We start from the raw sequence: 17,442 nt of genomic DNA on the forward strand, positions 1-17,442 counted from the left end.
GAGGAGCGCTGGCAGTTCACAATGACCGTAATGAATATTTGATCACAGCTTAAGGGGCATTAGCACGACCGGGGTGCTTAGCTCTGTCCTGTATATATCATAGGAACAGGATAAGAACTGTTTTATGGACACGTTAGGGTTTCAGACCATGCACACAGACTCACAGCTCATCATTAAAAAGCTGTGAAACCCCCGTCACCCTTCAATAAATGTCACATGAGTGTGCATTAGAGGAGCCCCTGGTCTGACCCGCCCTCTCCGTGTCCCCCTCCCATTCAGGCAAGGGGGACCTGATCGGGGCGAACCTGTCGCTGGACAGCCGCGTGATCAAGACCAACGCGGACGTGAAAGCGCTGACCTACTGCGACCTGCAGTGCATCAACCTGAAGGGGCTCTACGAGGTGCTGGACCTCTACCCCGAGTACTCCCACAACTTTGTCCAGGACATCCAGCAGGACCTCACGTACAACCTGAGGGAGGGCCACGAGGCGCACGTGAGTCGGCTCGTTGAGGTCCCCCTGAGGTGAGGGGAGATGATGGCGAGAGTGGGGACGGGCTGGACAGGATGGGGGCTTGGAGTGAGGGGAGAGGGGGTCAAGAACGGCCGCGGGTCCTGGAGGGGTTCTGCTTCAATTATAGTCCTCTCCTGCTCGTGCACCCCTGGCCAACACACACACACACACACACACACACACACACACACACACACACACTCATACTCACACACAGCCTGCCGCAGGGCTTTCAGGGGAAGCTAATGTGCATAGGGGCAGGGACAGGAGGGAGGCAGCTCCGGGTAGCGGGGGGATGTTGTGATTGCTGTTTGGTTATTACTGCCTTGCATATGAGCGCGGCGCCACATTACGGGGAGTTATTCCCCGTCATCACATCACCACGCGTCATATTCACTCATTCACATACTGTTCCCGTGTTCTCTCCTCGGCGCGTAATCTACTGCCGAGCCTCGCAAAGCAGCTCCCCCTGTAAATTAAATCCAAGAATAGACAATCAGCCGTTCACACATTTGATTTATTTCCTCTCTGGCTTCCTTCCAGGTTAAGGCCAGGCTGTCCACAGCTGCTCTAGATCCGCAGGTAACAAAGCCAGACTCGCATGCACTCGATTTATGCCTCCTTCAGTGTGCAGTAAAACCTTTCCTCTTCACTAACAGCGAGCATCAGCCAGCAGATGTGTACAGTAAGTGCAATGAGAGCCATCACCAGGGTTATAACCCCATAACCACCAATTTCACCACAAGTAGTGCTCAGGCTGCAAAAATGATTCAAATGAAACATGTGAAGTCAGACATTTCACAGAAAATCGGTTGGAGCTTCCAGATGCTGGTGCTGGTGGTGTATTTCCTCCCAGAGGAAAAGGTCATAACTCACTGATCAATAGGTCACTGAGGAGCTTGGCTCTGATTAAGAAGACGTTCCATGTTTATTAAAGCCTTGTCAGAGTTTACTTGGCTCATCGTTTCACCTCTGTTGGTATCTGCGCACATCTATGACCTTAACTGCGCAAATATGCCTTTTGTTAAGCAGAAAAACAGACTAGTACAGTAACATTTGCTGCAACAGAGAGAACGGAAAATAGCTGTTATTTCTTTTTAGAAGAGGAATTCAAAGATGTTTGACATCATCAAGGCCAATGCAGCAAAATCCACATCAATAGATTTTACCTTGATGTCAGTTCTTTCTTTTTTTTTTCCTTTTTCAAACTCACCAAACATTCTCGCAATAGCTAGGCTCAAATCCCAGCTTATTTGTTGCCTGCTGTTTTATTATCACCAGTCAGGGGTGAGAAGGAATGGGCAGATTGTTCAAGGCTACCCACCCATCATCGAAGAGCGAAAGGAAGAGGAGGAGGACGAGGAGGAGGAGCGGCCCGTGTCTTTGGAACAGAACCGGGGCGTGAGGCACAGCGAGAAGTCTCCGCTGAGGCGACCCGGTGAGAAATTCATGGGACAGAGCTCCAGAAGGTCTCAGGGGAAGATCCAGGAAATGACCCTCAGCACTTTAGACCCTTCCAGCCTCAGTTCAAGGTGAGTTGGATCTCTGGTACTCGCATCTGTTTGGATCGTTACCTAATTATGATCGATCTTTATGAACCTTCTGTGCATGAACAGCTGCCCGCAGCAAGTTTAAAATGGTTATTTACCTCAAAGTAGAATATTTTGTTAGCTGTTGTGAGTGAAAGCCGGTGAAGAACTGTTCTTGTGGAAGGAGCTGCTCATGGTCTGCAGCTTTCCTGCCTAATCTGTGAAGCATGGCGTTATTGCATGGGCATGCATGGCTGCCGAGGAAGCCTGATGGATGAATGAGCTCTGAAGCTACACACGTCCAACCTCACCGGAGCTCTACGTCGGGTAGAGAGGAGTTCAAGATTCGTAGGCTCGAGGCAAGATGGTGGAATATTCTTGCAATGGTCAAGCAGCCACTTCAGCACGATGACGCGGATGTCACTCGCTGAAGCTGAACGCCTCCAAGACTGAGCAGGAAGCGAAGACAGCTGCAGTGAAAGCAGCATCTGGTCCATAGGTTCCAGGCTTCAGGCAGTGATGGACCGCGAAGCCACTGCAACCACATTTACAGAATGACACGTCATATACGATTATATCACTTTGTCTAATTGCTTTTTTTAAGTCAGTGAAATGGAGTATGTGTATAAAAACACTTAATTATCAGTAAAAGTACAACAAAGCCTTCAATTCAATCTGTCACTTTCTGCACTGGTTGACTCAGTTTCAAAACCACTGTTAAAAATAAAGCCTAAATGTATATCAGAGTATTAATTCTCCCACTTCCTCTGCAGGATAGTGGATGGGACTGAAGACAGCGAGGGGATGGAGACGTTCTCCTACACACACAGTCGCCCCATCAAAGAACCAACCAGTGCCTCGGCGTCGGCCACAGGTCCTGACACAAATTCACATCCACATCCTGGGTTGTGATACACTGTTGCAAACAACTCCCTGTGATGCTATGTAACGAAGGCTGCCTCCTCCCTCAGAGCCTCCAGAGTCGACGCGCACCCCAATACCGGGTGCGGGCTTTAAAGCAGTGGAGTAATTTGTTACTTGCTAATTTTGTGTCCCAGATATGCTGCAGATCAGCACGGCAGAGCTAGCAGCGAAAGCGGAAGAGACCAGGGGACAACTGAGACACCTCGACCAGCAGGTGGGGTGTGTGTGTGTGTGTGTGTGTGTGTGTGTGTGTGTGTGTGTGTGTGTGTGTGTGTGTGTGTGTGTGTGTGTGTGTGTACTTGTACTTGTACTTGTGTCTAACTGAGGACCAAAAATGTATTTTCCTACCAAATTGAGGACATTTTGGCTGGTCCTCACTTCTTTGAAGGCCTGTTTGAGGGGTGACATGTGAAGGGTTAGACATCTGCCTTCAGTTGTGATGGTGTGTGTGTCAGGCTGTTTCCTGTGGAGTTGATCGGCTGTTGGCTTCATTGACATTAAACCTGTAGCAGGTGATGGGGACAGTTTGCTTCCTCCTGCTAAGCCTTAGGACGTAACCTGGATGAATACACAGACCGTGAGACGCGTCTGTCGTCCTGGTGTTCTGACAGGAACTCTCCCAGCGTGGCCTTTCTGTCTGCTAATTCTCACTTGGATCTGTCCGCACCGATCACCATAGGGGACGGGAGCAAGGCACACAAACAGGAATGACAGGCGGGAGCAGCGTGTGACACCAGACACACACAGGTTGCACCAAAATGCATTAAACAGGGCTCGTTTTCCTTTGCGCCAGCATTAGGCCATTTACTCATCCCTCAGTCTGCAGCAGCATCACCCCCCCCACACACACACACACACCTCCTGCCTTTGCTTCAGCAGCTAAAAGGTCAGGTTTAAAAAAATGCAGTAATTAACAGCAATTGCACCAATTATTTAATCAAAATCAAACAGCAAGTGTCTTTCGAGGGCTCCTGGTCTGGGTGCAGTTTCCTCTTTTTGTTTGTCTCGTTTTATAAGCGACAGCCGTTCTGAGGAGCAAAGCAAACACTTCATGTGAAAGTGGGCTTAAAAAGATTAATGCCACTGCTGATTCTCATACGGCTCTCACTACGAAGGCGGCCGACGCTGCAAACAAACGTGAACCAGTCCTATCTGGACTCGGGTTCTGGTGGTCCGGCTCCACCCAGTAAGCGTTTGATTTTGTTGCTCCGGAACGTTGGACTTCCTCACATTGCTCATTGTGAGAGGAGACTACAAACCAACTTCCAACTAATTCAATAGGATCTTGGTACCAACACAAAGCAACTATTGACTTGCAAAGATTCAGTGTTTGTTTGTTTGTTTGTTTGTTTGCTCGCTTGCTTGTGATCGGCACCTGAAACTGGGTCCGGGTCTGTTCCCGAATGCGGCTCCTCTGGGGCCCGTGCCCGTGGTGGGAGCACTGGAATCATGTTGACAGCGTGTCAGATTGGACCGTCCTGTGGCTTCTATTTTTATCAGAGCCCGAGATCAGACCCGGGCTTTCATCAGCCGCTCCAGAGAGAGAGGCAGCGAGAACGCGAGATGGGAGAACCCTAATAGCGGAGACTGGCAATTTTCCTAAAAGAACGGGCACGGCAGATTACAGTCACGCGGTGTGAATGACCAGGAACATCCCAGACGTGACGGACTGTGATGGAACGTGCATTAGCGCTGTTACCTGAAGTAGGACGCAGACGAGCGGGAGCTCCCAGCCTCATTTTGTCTGGCGATATATTTATGCACTCAGCCTGATCACTTCTTGACATCTCCACACAGCAACTGGAGCACTTCCCACCTGGAGGTGCGTGTCCTGCTGGGGGCTGATGCGCACAGCGTAGCGCTGATGTGCATGATTAGCCTGATGAATGGTCACGAGTGCTTTGACTGGCAGGAGCAGATGGCACGTGGGCGGGGCTCCGTGGACAGCTAATCAGCGCGTAATGCCCAACGATAGCGGCACGGCGTTGCCAAGGAGATTGTTTTTTGTTGTTACGACGGTGAAACGTGCATCTTTTGAGCTTGAACGTGCTGTGATTGTGTTCTGCAGGTGAGCACGCTGGGAAGGGAAGTCGCCGACCTCGGTCAAGTCATGAAGCGGATGGCTCAGATCCTGGAGAGCCTCATGTCGGCGGCGCAGCCACCCGCCGTGGTGTGCCCCGCCCACTCCCCGGCTCACCGCGCCTACCTGTCCCCCTCCCTCCGCCCGCGCTCCCACCCGTCGCCTTCCTCCGCTCAGGGTGCCTCCCTCCACACGCTGCTGCCCTCCCCCGCCGCCGCCCCCCGGGCCCACGTGGACTCTCTGCTACACAGACCCCTGGACCCCCGCCCGGGGCCCTTCCCCGGCTCAGCTCCGCCTTCCAGCCCCAACTCTCCAGCCCCTCGTTTACGGCCCCATGTTCTGTCGCCGCCGTGGTCGTCTCCCGCCGTCAGATCGAGGCCACACAGCTCTCCTCCGCAGGACGGGGGCAGCGACGGCCCTCATCAGAGCTCCAGCTGTTCGCCTCAGTCGCAGCCTGGGCGACCGAATCCCAACCCAGACCAGAGCTTGTAGCAACCTTTCAATTTGAACTTTCCAGGACTCTGAACTTTTTCAGGGTCCCTTTTTGGAGAATCTTGAACTTAGGGTCAAACCTATCAACTGGAGTCCCCATTATGTTACTGGAGGACATTTTGCAGGGACACAACTCAGATTCCTTCTGTTTTGTTTCCTTTTGTTGCACGTGTTTTTACGAAAAACTGTTGCATGAAAGTACAAAGGGAACTGGTGCATTAGCCGAACCTATAGAAATGTAGTGCTGTTGGACACGGCAGAGAGAGGTGGAGGTTCGGGGGCAGCTCTCCCCTCGGCCCTAACACTGAGGTAGAGCAGCGATGGAGGACACGTGGGGCGGGAGGCGAGGAGCGCCTCTCTGGCTCCCGGCTGCACACAGCTTCCACTGGTGCACGGCTGGTTGGACTGGGAGCGAGGGCTGGTGGGAGAGGACGAGGACGGGACATATTGTGCTCTTTACCGCCACCCCTCAGGGAAGAGGGCGAGCGAGAGGAGCTGGTTGTGGAGGTGGTGGTGGGGGGGGGGCAGGGGGTTGTTATGCCTCAGGCAGCACAGCCCCTGCTGTTGTCTGTCACACCGAGCACAGGGACTCCTTCTCTGTTTTCTTTTCCCCTTCCCCTCCATGCATACTGTACCTCTCTCTCTCTCTCTCTCTCTCTCTCTTTCTTTCTCTCTCTCTCTCTCTCTCTCTCTCTTCCTCTCTCCCTCTCTCTCTTTCTCTCCCTCTGTCTCTCTCTCTCTCCCCCTCTGCATGCCTTTCTGAGCCTTCTGAGTAGTGCCTGTAGACACACATTAACATGCTGCATGTCACCCTGTGGAAATCCAGCTTGCCATTTATATATCTATTTAAAGGAAACAAGGTTCGCTCTTTTATTAGCTGAACCTGGCATTTACTGATGCATATTTATCGAACTCGGGTTCAGTTTTAAAGGAGAATTAGGCACAAGGTAATCGCCCCTGTTGTGAAGTTGCCTGGAGCAAACCACCAATGCAAAATTGGCCCGTGATCCAGACGCACGCCCATTGTCACCCAGGGTTACCGACTCTGGAGATCCATTATCTCAGCTTTTCAGAGTGAACGCAATATTCCCACTTAAAAGCACAATAGGGACTTAAAGACGCTTTTATATTTCTATGAATGTATCGATGCTAAAGATGTATTTTTTTACCTCAAAGAGAGTCGAGTGCGTGAAGGTAAGAAATGATGCTACTGTGCTGTTCGCTGGTGCCAGCCAATGCAATCCTACACCAGGTCAAAGGTCACAACTCTGCCCGACAGGTCAACTGCCGTCTATCAAATTCACGTCGTTTGCAAATGGAATGTACTGTAATCAAAATCTTTTTTTTCCCTTAACATTTTGATATTTATTAGATACAAAAACTGTTATGCTAATAAACTACAAATATGACTGTTACCTGCTGACGCTGTGTTTATTCATAAACATTAACCAAAGCTCAGCTCCGGGAAATCCTCATGTTGTCCGTCGCTCATCTGAACCGCTTCAGCCTGAACAGATCGCTGATCTATCCGGACTGCAGGTCTTTTTGTATAGAGAGTAGGGTGTGTGGTGTTCAAGCAGTCAAAATAAAAGACGATAAAATAAAAAATGTAATCAGCTGCCTGTTGGGCAGCAGTGATGCATCATCTGTGACATGCTGTCACTGACATCAGCTGGATCGTGACTGGACTCTGTCCACGCTTACACTTACCATCTATCCCAGCGACACACAGCAAACGCACAACGACTAGTCCTGCTCCCCGTCAGGTCACACTGTGGTTAAAATAGCAGAGCGGCCCCCATTTGTTTAGCGTAAACGTGTGTCCCTGTTGTTGACTGGTTCTCGCAGGGAAGCGACTTGTGTTCGATCATCTCCGCATTTAGCTCTCATCTCTGAGCGCTTCTTCTCCTCCACCTGCTGGAACGCTCATCTCCCATTCACTTTGCCTGTCATTAGCGAGGCCCTTCGCACTCTTTGCTTTCTTCCTCCTCACCACTTACCGGGTTTCGATTAAACTTGGCTCTCACTGTGACTAAAAAGCAGCAAATGATTTCGAAAAGAGGAGGAACGCGCAGTGATTTGATACGTGGGCGTTCGTGTTTACACTTAACATACACTTAACTCTGTATTTCACACTGGCTCGTTTGCTGCGCGCCTGTGTATGTTTAATCCACTCCGTTCACTTTGTTTGATGATGGCCCTGACCCAAATACCGCGACTATTCATCTCTGTCCCCTCTTCCCGCGCGAACGTGCACGCGAAGGCGCTTGCGTGCACTCTTCCATTCAAATGAGCACTTTATCTCAGAGAAAAGAGCTTCTTCATTTGTTCCTCGTCCCAGATTTCAGCAGAGAAAAACACTGTGTCCATGCAGGTGAGAGCTCCTCTCTTAGGTAAAAGAAGGACATACAGTACCACAGCACGGTTTTCATCACAAACTGTATGTGTATCTAGACCAACCAACTCTGTGGCGTGACTGACTCTACTGAATATTAACAGGCCTGTGAATGTAGTGAGGTCAAAAACATAACGTGCAGCAGCTTAGCATAGTGCCATGTGAGCAAAATAGCATCATCATTGTATAATAATTGAACCTTTATTGATCCCATCAGTGCAGGAAATGTATGGTGGTTGGTGTCTTGCTCAAGGGCACACCTGGTGCCAGAGGCAGGGATACAGTATGTGATGGAGACGTGTGCCGAACTCCTCCAGTTTCCATTCAGCTCCTATGTCGCCGCGCCCGTTTGCTTGTATAGCACACGAACACATCAGAATGAGGAAATCTCTCCTCGCTGGGACTTCACGTTCGTCTGCATTTGCATCGGTGTGAAACAGGATGGGAGGGGAGAGACGCTCGCAGGACACGGTGTGGGTTTGATAAATGAGTCTGGGCCGCTGGTACAAGCGGTGCTGGTGGTGGTGGTGGTGGGGGGGGTGGACAATGTGCATGACAGAGGTAGAGATTAATAGCAGCCTCTTCTCTTGGAGGTGTACGTCTGCGTCCTGTCCATCAAGCACTGGAAACTGGAGGAGCTGCTAAATTACCTCCTTTGTTGCTCACCTGTCAGACGGTCGTCTGGCATTTTAAACAGTAGATGGGAGCATCAGCACCAGGCAGACCTTTGGGTAAATAGTTGTCTCGCCTGGAAAAGTCTGGACTTAAATGTTCAGGAGACGACAGGAATCATTTCTCTGTCTCCGTGAACATCTGGCAGCTTTTACACAGCACATCATGTTCCTGCGCGCTTTGTTTCGTGGTGACGTGCGTTCCTTTGGATAACTACTGTAACCAACGGTTGTTTTATTCCAGCACTCGGCTCTGCTTCAGACTCTGTTTGTTGGTTCCTCACATTTAACTGAACAGATGTCACTGGAAATAGAATGAGGACAATCTCTTTTTTGTTCTCCATCATACCCATGTACTTATTGCTAATCATTACTATAGCTATAATGTGATGCATGGCACCAAATGAGAGTCAGTGAAAATAACGAAGGGTTTTATGATTTTATGACATGTTTAAAGATTGAGAGATTTTTTTTCTGTTCGAAAACTGTACTATTATTTTGCACAGTGAGCGTCCTTGAGTCCCTAAAAGGGAACGTGACCGCAGCGCAGCGTGTTGTGCACGAGTCGCTTCAGTCGTCGCTTTTGAAAGAATTCTAATTCAGTTGTGAGTGAGTGAGAACAGACCTTCAGGTGTGTTTATGAATCCATAAAAACGTTATTTATTTATTCATTTTGCAGAAGAGCTCATGTTACAGTATTAAATGGCTGTTTGACATGTGCACTGTCATTTACCTAAAGCACAAAGACGCTCAGATCAGGGACAGTTTCATTATCTGTAACATTTTGTATATAATGAGGGTGTTTCGTTTTTTTCAGGACAGCAATTCGCAATGAAGGAGCGGTTGAACGGTGTTTGGTGTTTTACAGGCACAAGGGTGTTATTGAAACGCTGCCTCAGACTTTCAAGAGTCTTTATAAAGTGTCGTTGTCACCGGCAACTTTCTAAATGAGACGCTCAAAAACCGCTTTTTTGCCTCTCACCTTAATTACTGCTGCAAGCGACGGTTTTGTCACATTTTATTGCACTTAATCTTTGCTGGGCGGCGGCGCCGGGTCCCGAGGCCCATCCTCGCCGAGCTAATTGCACAAAAAGCACATTATGAATCTCTGGAAACAACCGCGTCTGTGTAAAGAAGACCCGAGGCTCTTTGAGGTGCACGAAGTGAGTGGAGCCACCACCGTTCGGGGGGAGAAATGGGCCCATGGATCTTCATAAAGGGGCCACAGCTCACTGCATCACGGCCTCTCACATCCATCTGAGTCACGCTGGGTCCTCGGGAAGATGTGTGATGCTGCATGTGAGCTGGAGAAACAACAGTAGCGTCTATGGGCGTTAGCCATATTCACCGCACGCCCTTCAGCACCAAGATGGAGGACGGGAAGAAGGGCAGGAAAAGGTCAGAGCCGGCGAGAGAGAAGCAGGACAGTGTCACGACGGGAGGGAGAGGAGCAGAGGAACGAGGATCAGAGAGAACATGTCACACAGACCGATTTATAGTGAATGGAAAGGGGAGAAAACTGGAGGAATTACAAAACGCAGGGATGGAAAGAGATCAAGTTACACAGTGTAGAAGCTCCAACGCTGTTTTTAGTCTATATCTGCAAACTCTAAAGCACATGTTCTAGAAGGAGATGTTGTATTCTGCCGAGGGCGGTGGGTTCCAGCATGTGCTCACTTAAAGGCGTATTGCTGGGAGACGCGACCGGGAGCGCGCTGAGCAACTGTTACTCCTGTAGGCGGCGTAGCCGATCCTCTGACGGGACCCTTTCACGCGCGTCAGCCATTTAAGGCGACAGCAGAGATCCCCGGCGCCTTCTGGGATTTAAGTCGTTTACCAGCAGCAACTCATTTTTTTTTTTTCTACCAAGTTCCACATGGGTTCTCGCACTCGGGTGGTGCAGATTTCTATTTGCACAGAGCCAACTATCTGCTGATCTGTGTCCAGACTGTTCCATTATGGAGTCAGCACCGATGTCAGTGCCTGGAATCTAATAAAGCAAAATGACGAGTGTCAGTCCAGCAATTAATGCAAAAGATAAAAAAAATTAGTAAGGCTAAGTATTTTAACACTTGCTTAATATTGGCTGGAATTCTGGATGATATGATTTGATAGACATGTTGCCTTTAGGTCTTCGACTCATGCCTCCAAGCTGCAGACATATCAGATGCCTGCTTTTATTAACGAGGTGTCATGTACCTAACGGAGCCTCCCGCACCATGCTAACTATCTGACAGTAACTAGCATTCAGGACCCGGGGGCAAGCGCTCAGTCACAGGACGAGCACAAGGTCGTCACCCTGGCGGTTTCTGTCCCAATGTGAAACTCAACATGTTGAAAAAAATAAACAAATCATAAAGATTCTACAGGTTTGACAGTGGAGGCCTCAGATTGTGAAGGCAGGTGGCGCCCTCTGCTGTTGACGGCTGATAAGTCACACGCTGGACAGGCTGCCAGTCATCACAGGGCCACATACTGTAGGCAGACGACCATTCGCACTCTCACCTCATTTACAGTCTCCAGTCAACTGGTCTGAGCGTCTTTGGCCGCAACCCAAACATGCCCTTTTGATACATATCCTACATTATGACTGGAAGAACTGTTATGAGTTAACGATGACCAAAATCTCATTTTCTTGTAGAGGATTCAATCTATTATACAGGAATATACACTGATCTGTTTCTTCACTACAATAAATTCTATTTGCAATCCTTAAAACAGGAACAGCTCGTTATGAAGTAAACATATCGACGCATCACTATGCATAGAACATACAGTACTGCACGGAGGGGTCCCGTGTTGCAAGTCCACCACTAGGGGGCGGTGTTCATGCGCCTCTGGGCGCCACCAGCTGCTCAAAGTGCCACTGCTGCCGGGGGTGATGGGTGCAGGGCCGTAGGTAGAGCCCCCCTCCGTCCGTCGCAGCCTCCACACACAGCTGGGACTGCTGGTGAACGAGCTGGCCGCTGAGCTGCAGCACAGAACGGAGCGTCAGCATGCCGTTGGCTCTGTGGCTCACAAATACTTAGGCCTGTTTCTTGCCTTTTGGAACTTCCACTGGAGTCGGCCGGCGGTGGGCCGCTGGCTGGGGCAGGGGGACAGCAGCACCCTCTCCGCCCGGGCATCCAGACACAGGGCGCCCATTGGGCCCCATCGCACCTCGCCCTCCAGGTTGAGTTCACAGTGCTGCGGGAGAAACGCAGCCCGTGAATCGCCCGCTCCTCCTCTGCTGTGACCCCCCACCGGCCTCCCGTTACCTGGCTGCCCGTCCCGCTGCACGGCGCCACGGTCACGGCTCCACCCCGCAGCCCCCGCCCCCGCGGGTGGTCTGCACAGCTGCCCGTGGCCACGTTGTACAGCTTCACGCAGGCACAAATGCAACACATCACAGTGTGAGTCTGTCCTAGGGGAGCGGGGAGTGTGTGTGTGTGTGTGTGTGTGTGTGTGTGTGCAGTACCTCGCCCGACAGCCCAGGTCTGTCCTGGGGGATGTAGAGCTGTGGATACACCGTCGTCAGGTACCAGCGGAAGTTCCTACAGCCCAGACTCCTCTTGAGCCGCAGACGCTTTGAGATGTTGGGACTCTCCGACTGCACAACGCACATTTATGGGACTAATATTCACCGTGTCCGCTCCACACACACGCACACACACACACACACGCACCTGCCGGAGGAAATGGGCGAAGGTGTCTCTGCGGTAGAAGATCTTCTTGTACGCGTCCATCCAGGTGTCGGCGAGGCGGATCTTGTTCCTCTGGAGCAGCTCCTGGTCCGGGAAGCTGTACGACAGGTGGTAGTGGTTTAAGTGGGCCACGCGAGAGCAGGGCACCACCTCCATGGAGCCCCCACAGCACCACACCTGGGACAGGCAAAAAAAAGCACACACATGAACTCTGTCACATAGTTTAAGTTACATAAATACTAAAAATCTGATTTGATCCGTTGGACCTTATTTGTGATTGAATTGTTCCAATGACTACACGTGTTGACTGAGCTGAGCTATTTCATAACCTTCCCTTCCTTTGTCAGCTGGACAAAACCTTCCTAGACCCGAATGCATTGTTTGCAAAAGGCATCAGGTCCCAGCACAGTGCTCCTGAAGCCCAAACAGAAGGCGACCCAGACTCTGAGCCACAGGAACCTTATGCTGCTTCAGAGGAAGAGCCCAGACAATCTGTTATCTCCTTATCCTGTGTGAGCACCTGAATTAAAGGATTTGGATGAAAGGGCGCTAATAAAGTTGTTGTTGTTTTTTTATCTTACCCTAATTGAAAGTTCAATTTGCTCTGTCCCCCACAGTAGCATCCCAGGGTCGTAGGATCCCACACTTTGGAAAAAATGTCTGTCAATGGCCACAACTTCACCTCCTAAGACTGGGCTCCTGCCAGAGACGAAGGCAAGAACGGAAATAAATTAGTGCCAGAGAAGGTTTATGCACATAATAAACATCAACAAATATAGACCCACGGTAGAGGTTTATCATCCGTGTTTGGCTGATGAGAGTTCGATTCCCAATAGAAGTTGAGTTTCCAGTCGAACACTCCCCGGACCGGCCACTGGGTGGCGTTGTACTGGAAGCTCTGCCAGTCTATCACGTCTATGATCGGAGACACCACTCTGGTCCTGCACATAGACAACATTCACATAAAGAGACATTTTACTGTGACGGGAGTTTTACTTTTAGAGTGATTCAAATAAAGTTAGTGAATAAAGTCAAAATGTGGTTCTAGCAATAAAAGATGGCAGCAGTTTCTTGGGTTTGTGCGTTGTCCTTTTTTTAAAAATTGTTCCTGTTTATGTTGATTTTGTTGTTAAAGAAGACGTGTTACGTGTTGCTCGGGGAAAATCAAATGGAACAGATTAAAACGGGGGAAAGGGTCAAACATGTGGCTGAAGGAGCGGAATGGCTCCAGATTCCAGGCAGGAGAGCTCAGCCTAATTATCTAGTCTAATTAGAGCCACGCTGCAGGCGGCCCGAGACACGAGGCTGGAGCCGAATCATGAGAGTCGGGCACGCGCACCTCTGCTTTCATGTTATTTCCCTTTACAAATGATGCTGTGACTTCAGTCCAATACCTGTCCTGGGCCACCCTCTCCAGCAGCGGTTCCAGCCAGCCTCTCTGACACTCACAGTGGGAGTCCATAAACACCAGCACCTCCCCAGCCGCCCGGGCAGCGCCCACAGAACGGCACCCCGCAACACCGAGGCGCTTGGTGTTGCGAATCAAGCGCACCCCGTCCAAATGGGCCACATACTCGCCCAGAACGCTCTTTAAGTGACCTGGAAGGTGCACGGACACAAAGGGGAGTTCAGCGTGGCGTCAAAGCGGACGGGTATGCTGTGTGTGTGTGTGTGGGGGGGGGGGGGGGGGGGGGGGGGGGGGGTACCGTGCTGGCTCAGGTCGTCCACCAACAGAACCTCCTGCAGGTACCGTCTGGGCGCGGTGTCCAGGACGCTGTGCACCGTGCGCAGCAGCGTGGACCAGGCTTCGTCGTGGAAGCAGATCACGACACTGGCCGACGGCAGCGACTCGCTGTATTGCTCCTCGAAGCACCTGTTAAAAGGCGGAAACGTGAGCGCTGTGTTTCAAAGTGGGGTCCGCCGTGCGCTTTGGCCGCACTTACCCAGGATGACGCGTCTCCGGCAGCCTGCGGCGCACAGAGATGCCCTCGCTAAGCGCCTCGTTGAAGCCGTACTTGTGCGCTGCGGCCAGCTCCGCGTCCTCCCCCAGCGCCTCCACGTGCGCCCGGCGCGCTCCGCCCGTGCCACCGTGCGCCACGGGCGCCGGAGCGTCCGCGTCCTTATTGGCGCCCGGCAGGAGCACCTTGTACGTCCCCTTCTTCTGCGGAGGAGTCCTGCTGCCTTGCGAGGACTGCACCACCAACAGCTGGTCCTCCTGCAGAGACTTCAGAGGAGCCGCATCGGCGCCGAGCTCCAAGGCGGGGTCGCGCGGGTCCACGATGAGCTCCAGGTCCGGTGGTCTGAGGACCCGCCGGAGGGCGCCGCCCGGTGCTGGAGCTTTCTGATACCCGTGGCTTCTGTCTCGGCTAAAGAAGCCGGAGAGCGCCAGTGTGACCAGGGCGAAGCCGAGGAGCAGCAGCCAGAGACAGAGCATCCTCCGCCGGGCCGCGGTGCTTCTGCCCCGCAGCCTCATGCCGGAGCGCGCGGAGGAGAGGACGGGCTCAAAAACTGCCCCTGCGCGTCGGTGGATCCTTCCTCGTCATGTTCCACCAGCGTCTCACGGCTCATCCAACAAGCCGCGCATGTTCTCCGGCCGTTGGTGGAGGACAGAGCAGACATACAAGTGTCAACAAAACCGGGACAAAGCTCAAACTTGTAGCTGGTGGAGGTGCGCTCTCCCTCCGCGGTCCTAGAGCCTGCGTAAACGTGTGCCCGTGCACTTTAGCGCAGGACGCACCTGATCCACGGACCTGCCCTCAATCCGTTCTCACAGTCACCTCATTTATTCATATTCTAAAAGGATTCCGACAACTTGTCAACATCCTCCGACTGCGCGTTGCTCAAATGATGCTGTTCACAGATTTTGCATGTCTGCGCGCAGGAATCCGTCCAAGTTGAATAAAAAAAATGCCTCCGGTCTATTTCCAAACTTTTCTTTTACAAGCGCAGCCCGTCGCGAATGAAGCCGCGCTGCAGTGGAACGGGACAGTGCTCTTTCATACGCTCATAAATTTGTTTCCTCCGGTTTGAGCGTGAGACGGTCGTTCTGGTGCAGACGTCTCCCCGGTGCGTCACACATCAAAGATGCGCTCTCCGGCCAGCTGGCGGCGAGCCCCGCGGTCCCATGACCGTCTGTCGGTGCCGGGAAGCGGGGCGATCGCAGCTTGTATCGCCGCGGATCCTCCGCGGATCTTGGCAGACGAGGCTGCTGTTTTCAGCTGGATGGAGACGAAAAATCTCACTCTCGCTTCTTTTTTGGTTTACTTGAAGAGCTAACAGTCTTGGGGATATTTTATTACCTTGTTGTAGCCAGACAGTGAAACTAAACTGCAGCAGTCTATAGGAAACGCTCATATTTTTCTGTTTGGGCCTCTTGGTGATATTTTAAACAATGTCACCACATCACAAAGACCTGACCTGCTCTTGTGTGTTTACTTCAGCTGCGAGGCTTCCAGACCTCCTCCCTGCTATTGGTGGAGTGTCTGGCTGTCTGTCTGAGGTGGGGTGGGCTTAGCGGGTCCCGGCCCTCTCCCCACTGTAAAACAAAGGCGCTTTGCTCAGGATGACAGGGCAGAATGGCTTCTCATCATCATGATTACAGCATACAGAGGAGGAGGAGGGCCTCAGGAGACTGATTGAGTAGTTGAAAGGGCAATGGGAGGGGGTGAAAGAGAGGCAAGGCGCTGGAAATGAAAGGCAACATGAAAGATCAGAGGGGTGAAGGAAGCAGTCAGAACCAGAAGTGACCAGCTCCCAGCGCTCGTCTCTTTGTGGGAACTCGTTTATAAGCCTCTGAGTTTGAAGAGGAATAAAGGTCTTCATGTGTCTCCAGTGCAGCGCGGAGAACACTCCCACATGTTCCATCCTGCAGCCAAAACACACACTGAATTGAAGTTTTCCACTGCCAGCACATTTACAGAAACACACACACACACACACACACACGCACGCACACGCACTAAAGGAATATGAACACAAAAATATGCAGAGAAAGAGAGGGAGAAGGTCCGGGATTCGGTTCGCACTCAGGAATGTATACATGAATGTTCCACTGAGTGTCCAAAAGACAGAGCTGTAAAAGAAGACAACACGACAAGGACTCACACACACACACACAGAGGGAGACAATAAAAAAAATTGGCTGCACACTGCATTTCTGGATTGTTGCTCATTATTCATATTTCTGTCCTTCAACAAGTGCGTGTGGCACACACACACACACACACACACACACACACACACACACACACACACACACACACACACACACACACACACACACACACACACACCTCTTATGTTCATGTCCTGCCTAACACCAAGCCTAAACCATAATCACTGCTTGGCTGATTTTGAGCCCAACTTAAACCCAAACTTAACCTCAGAGTAACTTGAGACTCTGGGATCATCACAGCGAGAATCTCTAGAGATTTAAACCACAAACACATCCACACGTACATAAAAAGACACAGAGGTAGATGTTGAAACAACCTTTTTTTCTTTTACAAATTATTAACACATATCCAATACAGCCAAAGTAAATAAATGAAAAATCATCCAGGTTCTTAAATGTGAAAAATCACATTCAACTAACTTTATTTGCAGTTGGACGAAGCAGAACACACGCGTTATATAGTGGATCTATGAATTCAATAAACTCAGCAGGTGCTTATGCTTTGTGGGAGTTCAAGGTACTCGTCATAGTCGTTCAACAGTCCGAGGAGCTGCGGAGTGGTGCTGCCCTCTCGTGGACACGGATCGGTACTGACATTTATTTTTATTTATTTATTTATTTATTAAACTTACTTTCTGTTTACTAACGACTCGTAAAAGGCTCTTAATTTTCCACTCAGCAGCTGTGAAGTTCACCCATTTCCACACCTCGTCTCCATGGCTGACACACAGTCGTGATGAGAACCAGCTGTGATGCTGAGCTCCCGGTAGCCTTGTGTTACTTGGTTCCATAGGCTGCGCACCAGCTGACGGTGCGATGACCTATAAATGCATTGGAATGAATTTACTAGTGTGATGAAATCAGTCTTTATTAAAACACAAATATCACTGAAACACAGTCGATTCTTGATGTTTGTTGTGGTCCAGGGGCTTCGTTGTGACAGCAAAGCTTTGATTTCCAATATTCCGTTTTTAATTAGGGA

At 50.8% G+C, this 17,442-nt stretch overlaps 2 protein-coding genes and 1 long non-coding RNA gene across 7 annotated transcripts in view; 1 reads left to right on the plus strand and 2 right to left on the minus strand.

Moving 5' to 3' along the window:
- kcnh8 (potassium voltage-gated channel, subfamily H (eag-related), member 8) overlaps nt 1-6,952 on the plus strand; it is a 41,120-nt gene extending 34,168 nt beyond the window's left edge. For all 5 annotated transcript variants that reach the window (XM_029167093.2, XM_029167094.3, XM_055513042.1 and 2 more), the window contains 6 exons: nt 280-494; nt 1,056-1,094; nt 1,794-2,044; nt 2,815-2,915; nt 3,100-3,179; nt 5,034-6,952. In XM_029167093.2, the coding sequence (XP_029022926.1) occupies nt 280-494; nt 1,056-1,094; nt 1,794-2,044; nt 2,815-2,915; nt 3,100-3,179; nt 5,034-5,537 (1,190 nt within the window). In that variant the 3' untranslated portion in view covers nt 5,538-6,952. The remainder of the gene's footprint in view (nt 1-279; nt 495-1,055; nt 1,095-1,793; nt 2,045-2,814; nt 2,916-3,099; nt 3,180-5,033) is intronic.
- Nucleotides 3,881-4,893, minus strand: LOC114865865 (uncharacterized). Its single transcript, XR_003787582.3, has 3 exons — nt 4,665-4,893; nt 4,341-4,564; nt 3,881-3,993 (listed from the first exon to the last, which is right to left on the minus strand). It is a non-coding gene; the product is annotated as an uncharacterized LOC114865865 (long non-coding RNA).
- Nucleotides 6,953-9,071: 2,119 nt separating the features above from the next.
- Nucleotides 9,072-15,932, minus strand: LOC114865760 (polypeptide N-acetylgalactosaminyltransferase 15-like). The gene is made up of 10 exons (XM_029167190.3): nt 14,230-15,932; nt 13,993-14,159; nt 13,681-13,885; nt 13,072-13,227; nt 12,868-12,985; nt 12,269-12,463; nt 12,061-12,192; nt 11,861-11,962; nt 11,646-11,789; nt 9,072-11,574 (listed from the first exon to the last, which is right to left on the minus strand). Exons 1-10 carry the CDS (start codon nt 14,757-14,759, stop codon nt 11,431-11,433), a joined length of 1,893 nt encoding a protein of 630 aa, XP_029023023.1. The 5' UTR covers nt 14,760-15,932; the 3' UTR covers nt 9,072-11,430.
- Between the last annotated feature and the right edge of the window lie 1,510 nt (nt 15,933-17,442).

The sequence above is a fragment of the Betta splendens genome, chromosome 11 (assembly GCF_900634795.4).
Source record: "Betta splendens chromosome 11, fBetSpl5.4, whole genome shotgun sequence".
Lineage (NCBI taxonomy): Eukaryota > Metazoa > Chordata > Actinopteri > Anabantiformes > Osphronemidae > Betta > Betta splendens.

Coding starts and splice junctions, on each gene's coding strand:
- LOC114865760 (XM_029167190.3), bottom strand. CDS start 14,759: ATGAGGCTGCGGGGCAGAAGCACCGCGGCCCGGCGGAGGATGCTCTGT. Junction 14,160..14,229: donor CCGGAGACGCGTCATCCTGG/GTAAGTGCGGCC, acceptor GCCTTTTAACAG/GTGCTTCGAGGAGCAATACA. Junction 13,886..13,992: donor GGACGACCTGAGCCAGCACG/GTACCCCCCCCC, acceptor TGCACCTTCCAG/GTCACTTAAAGAGCGTTCTG.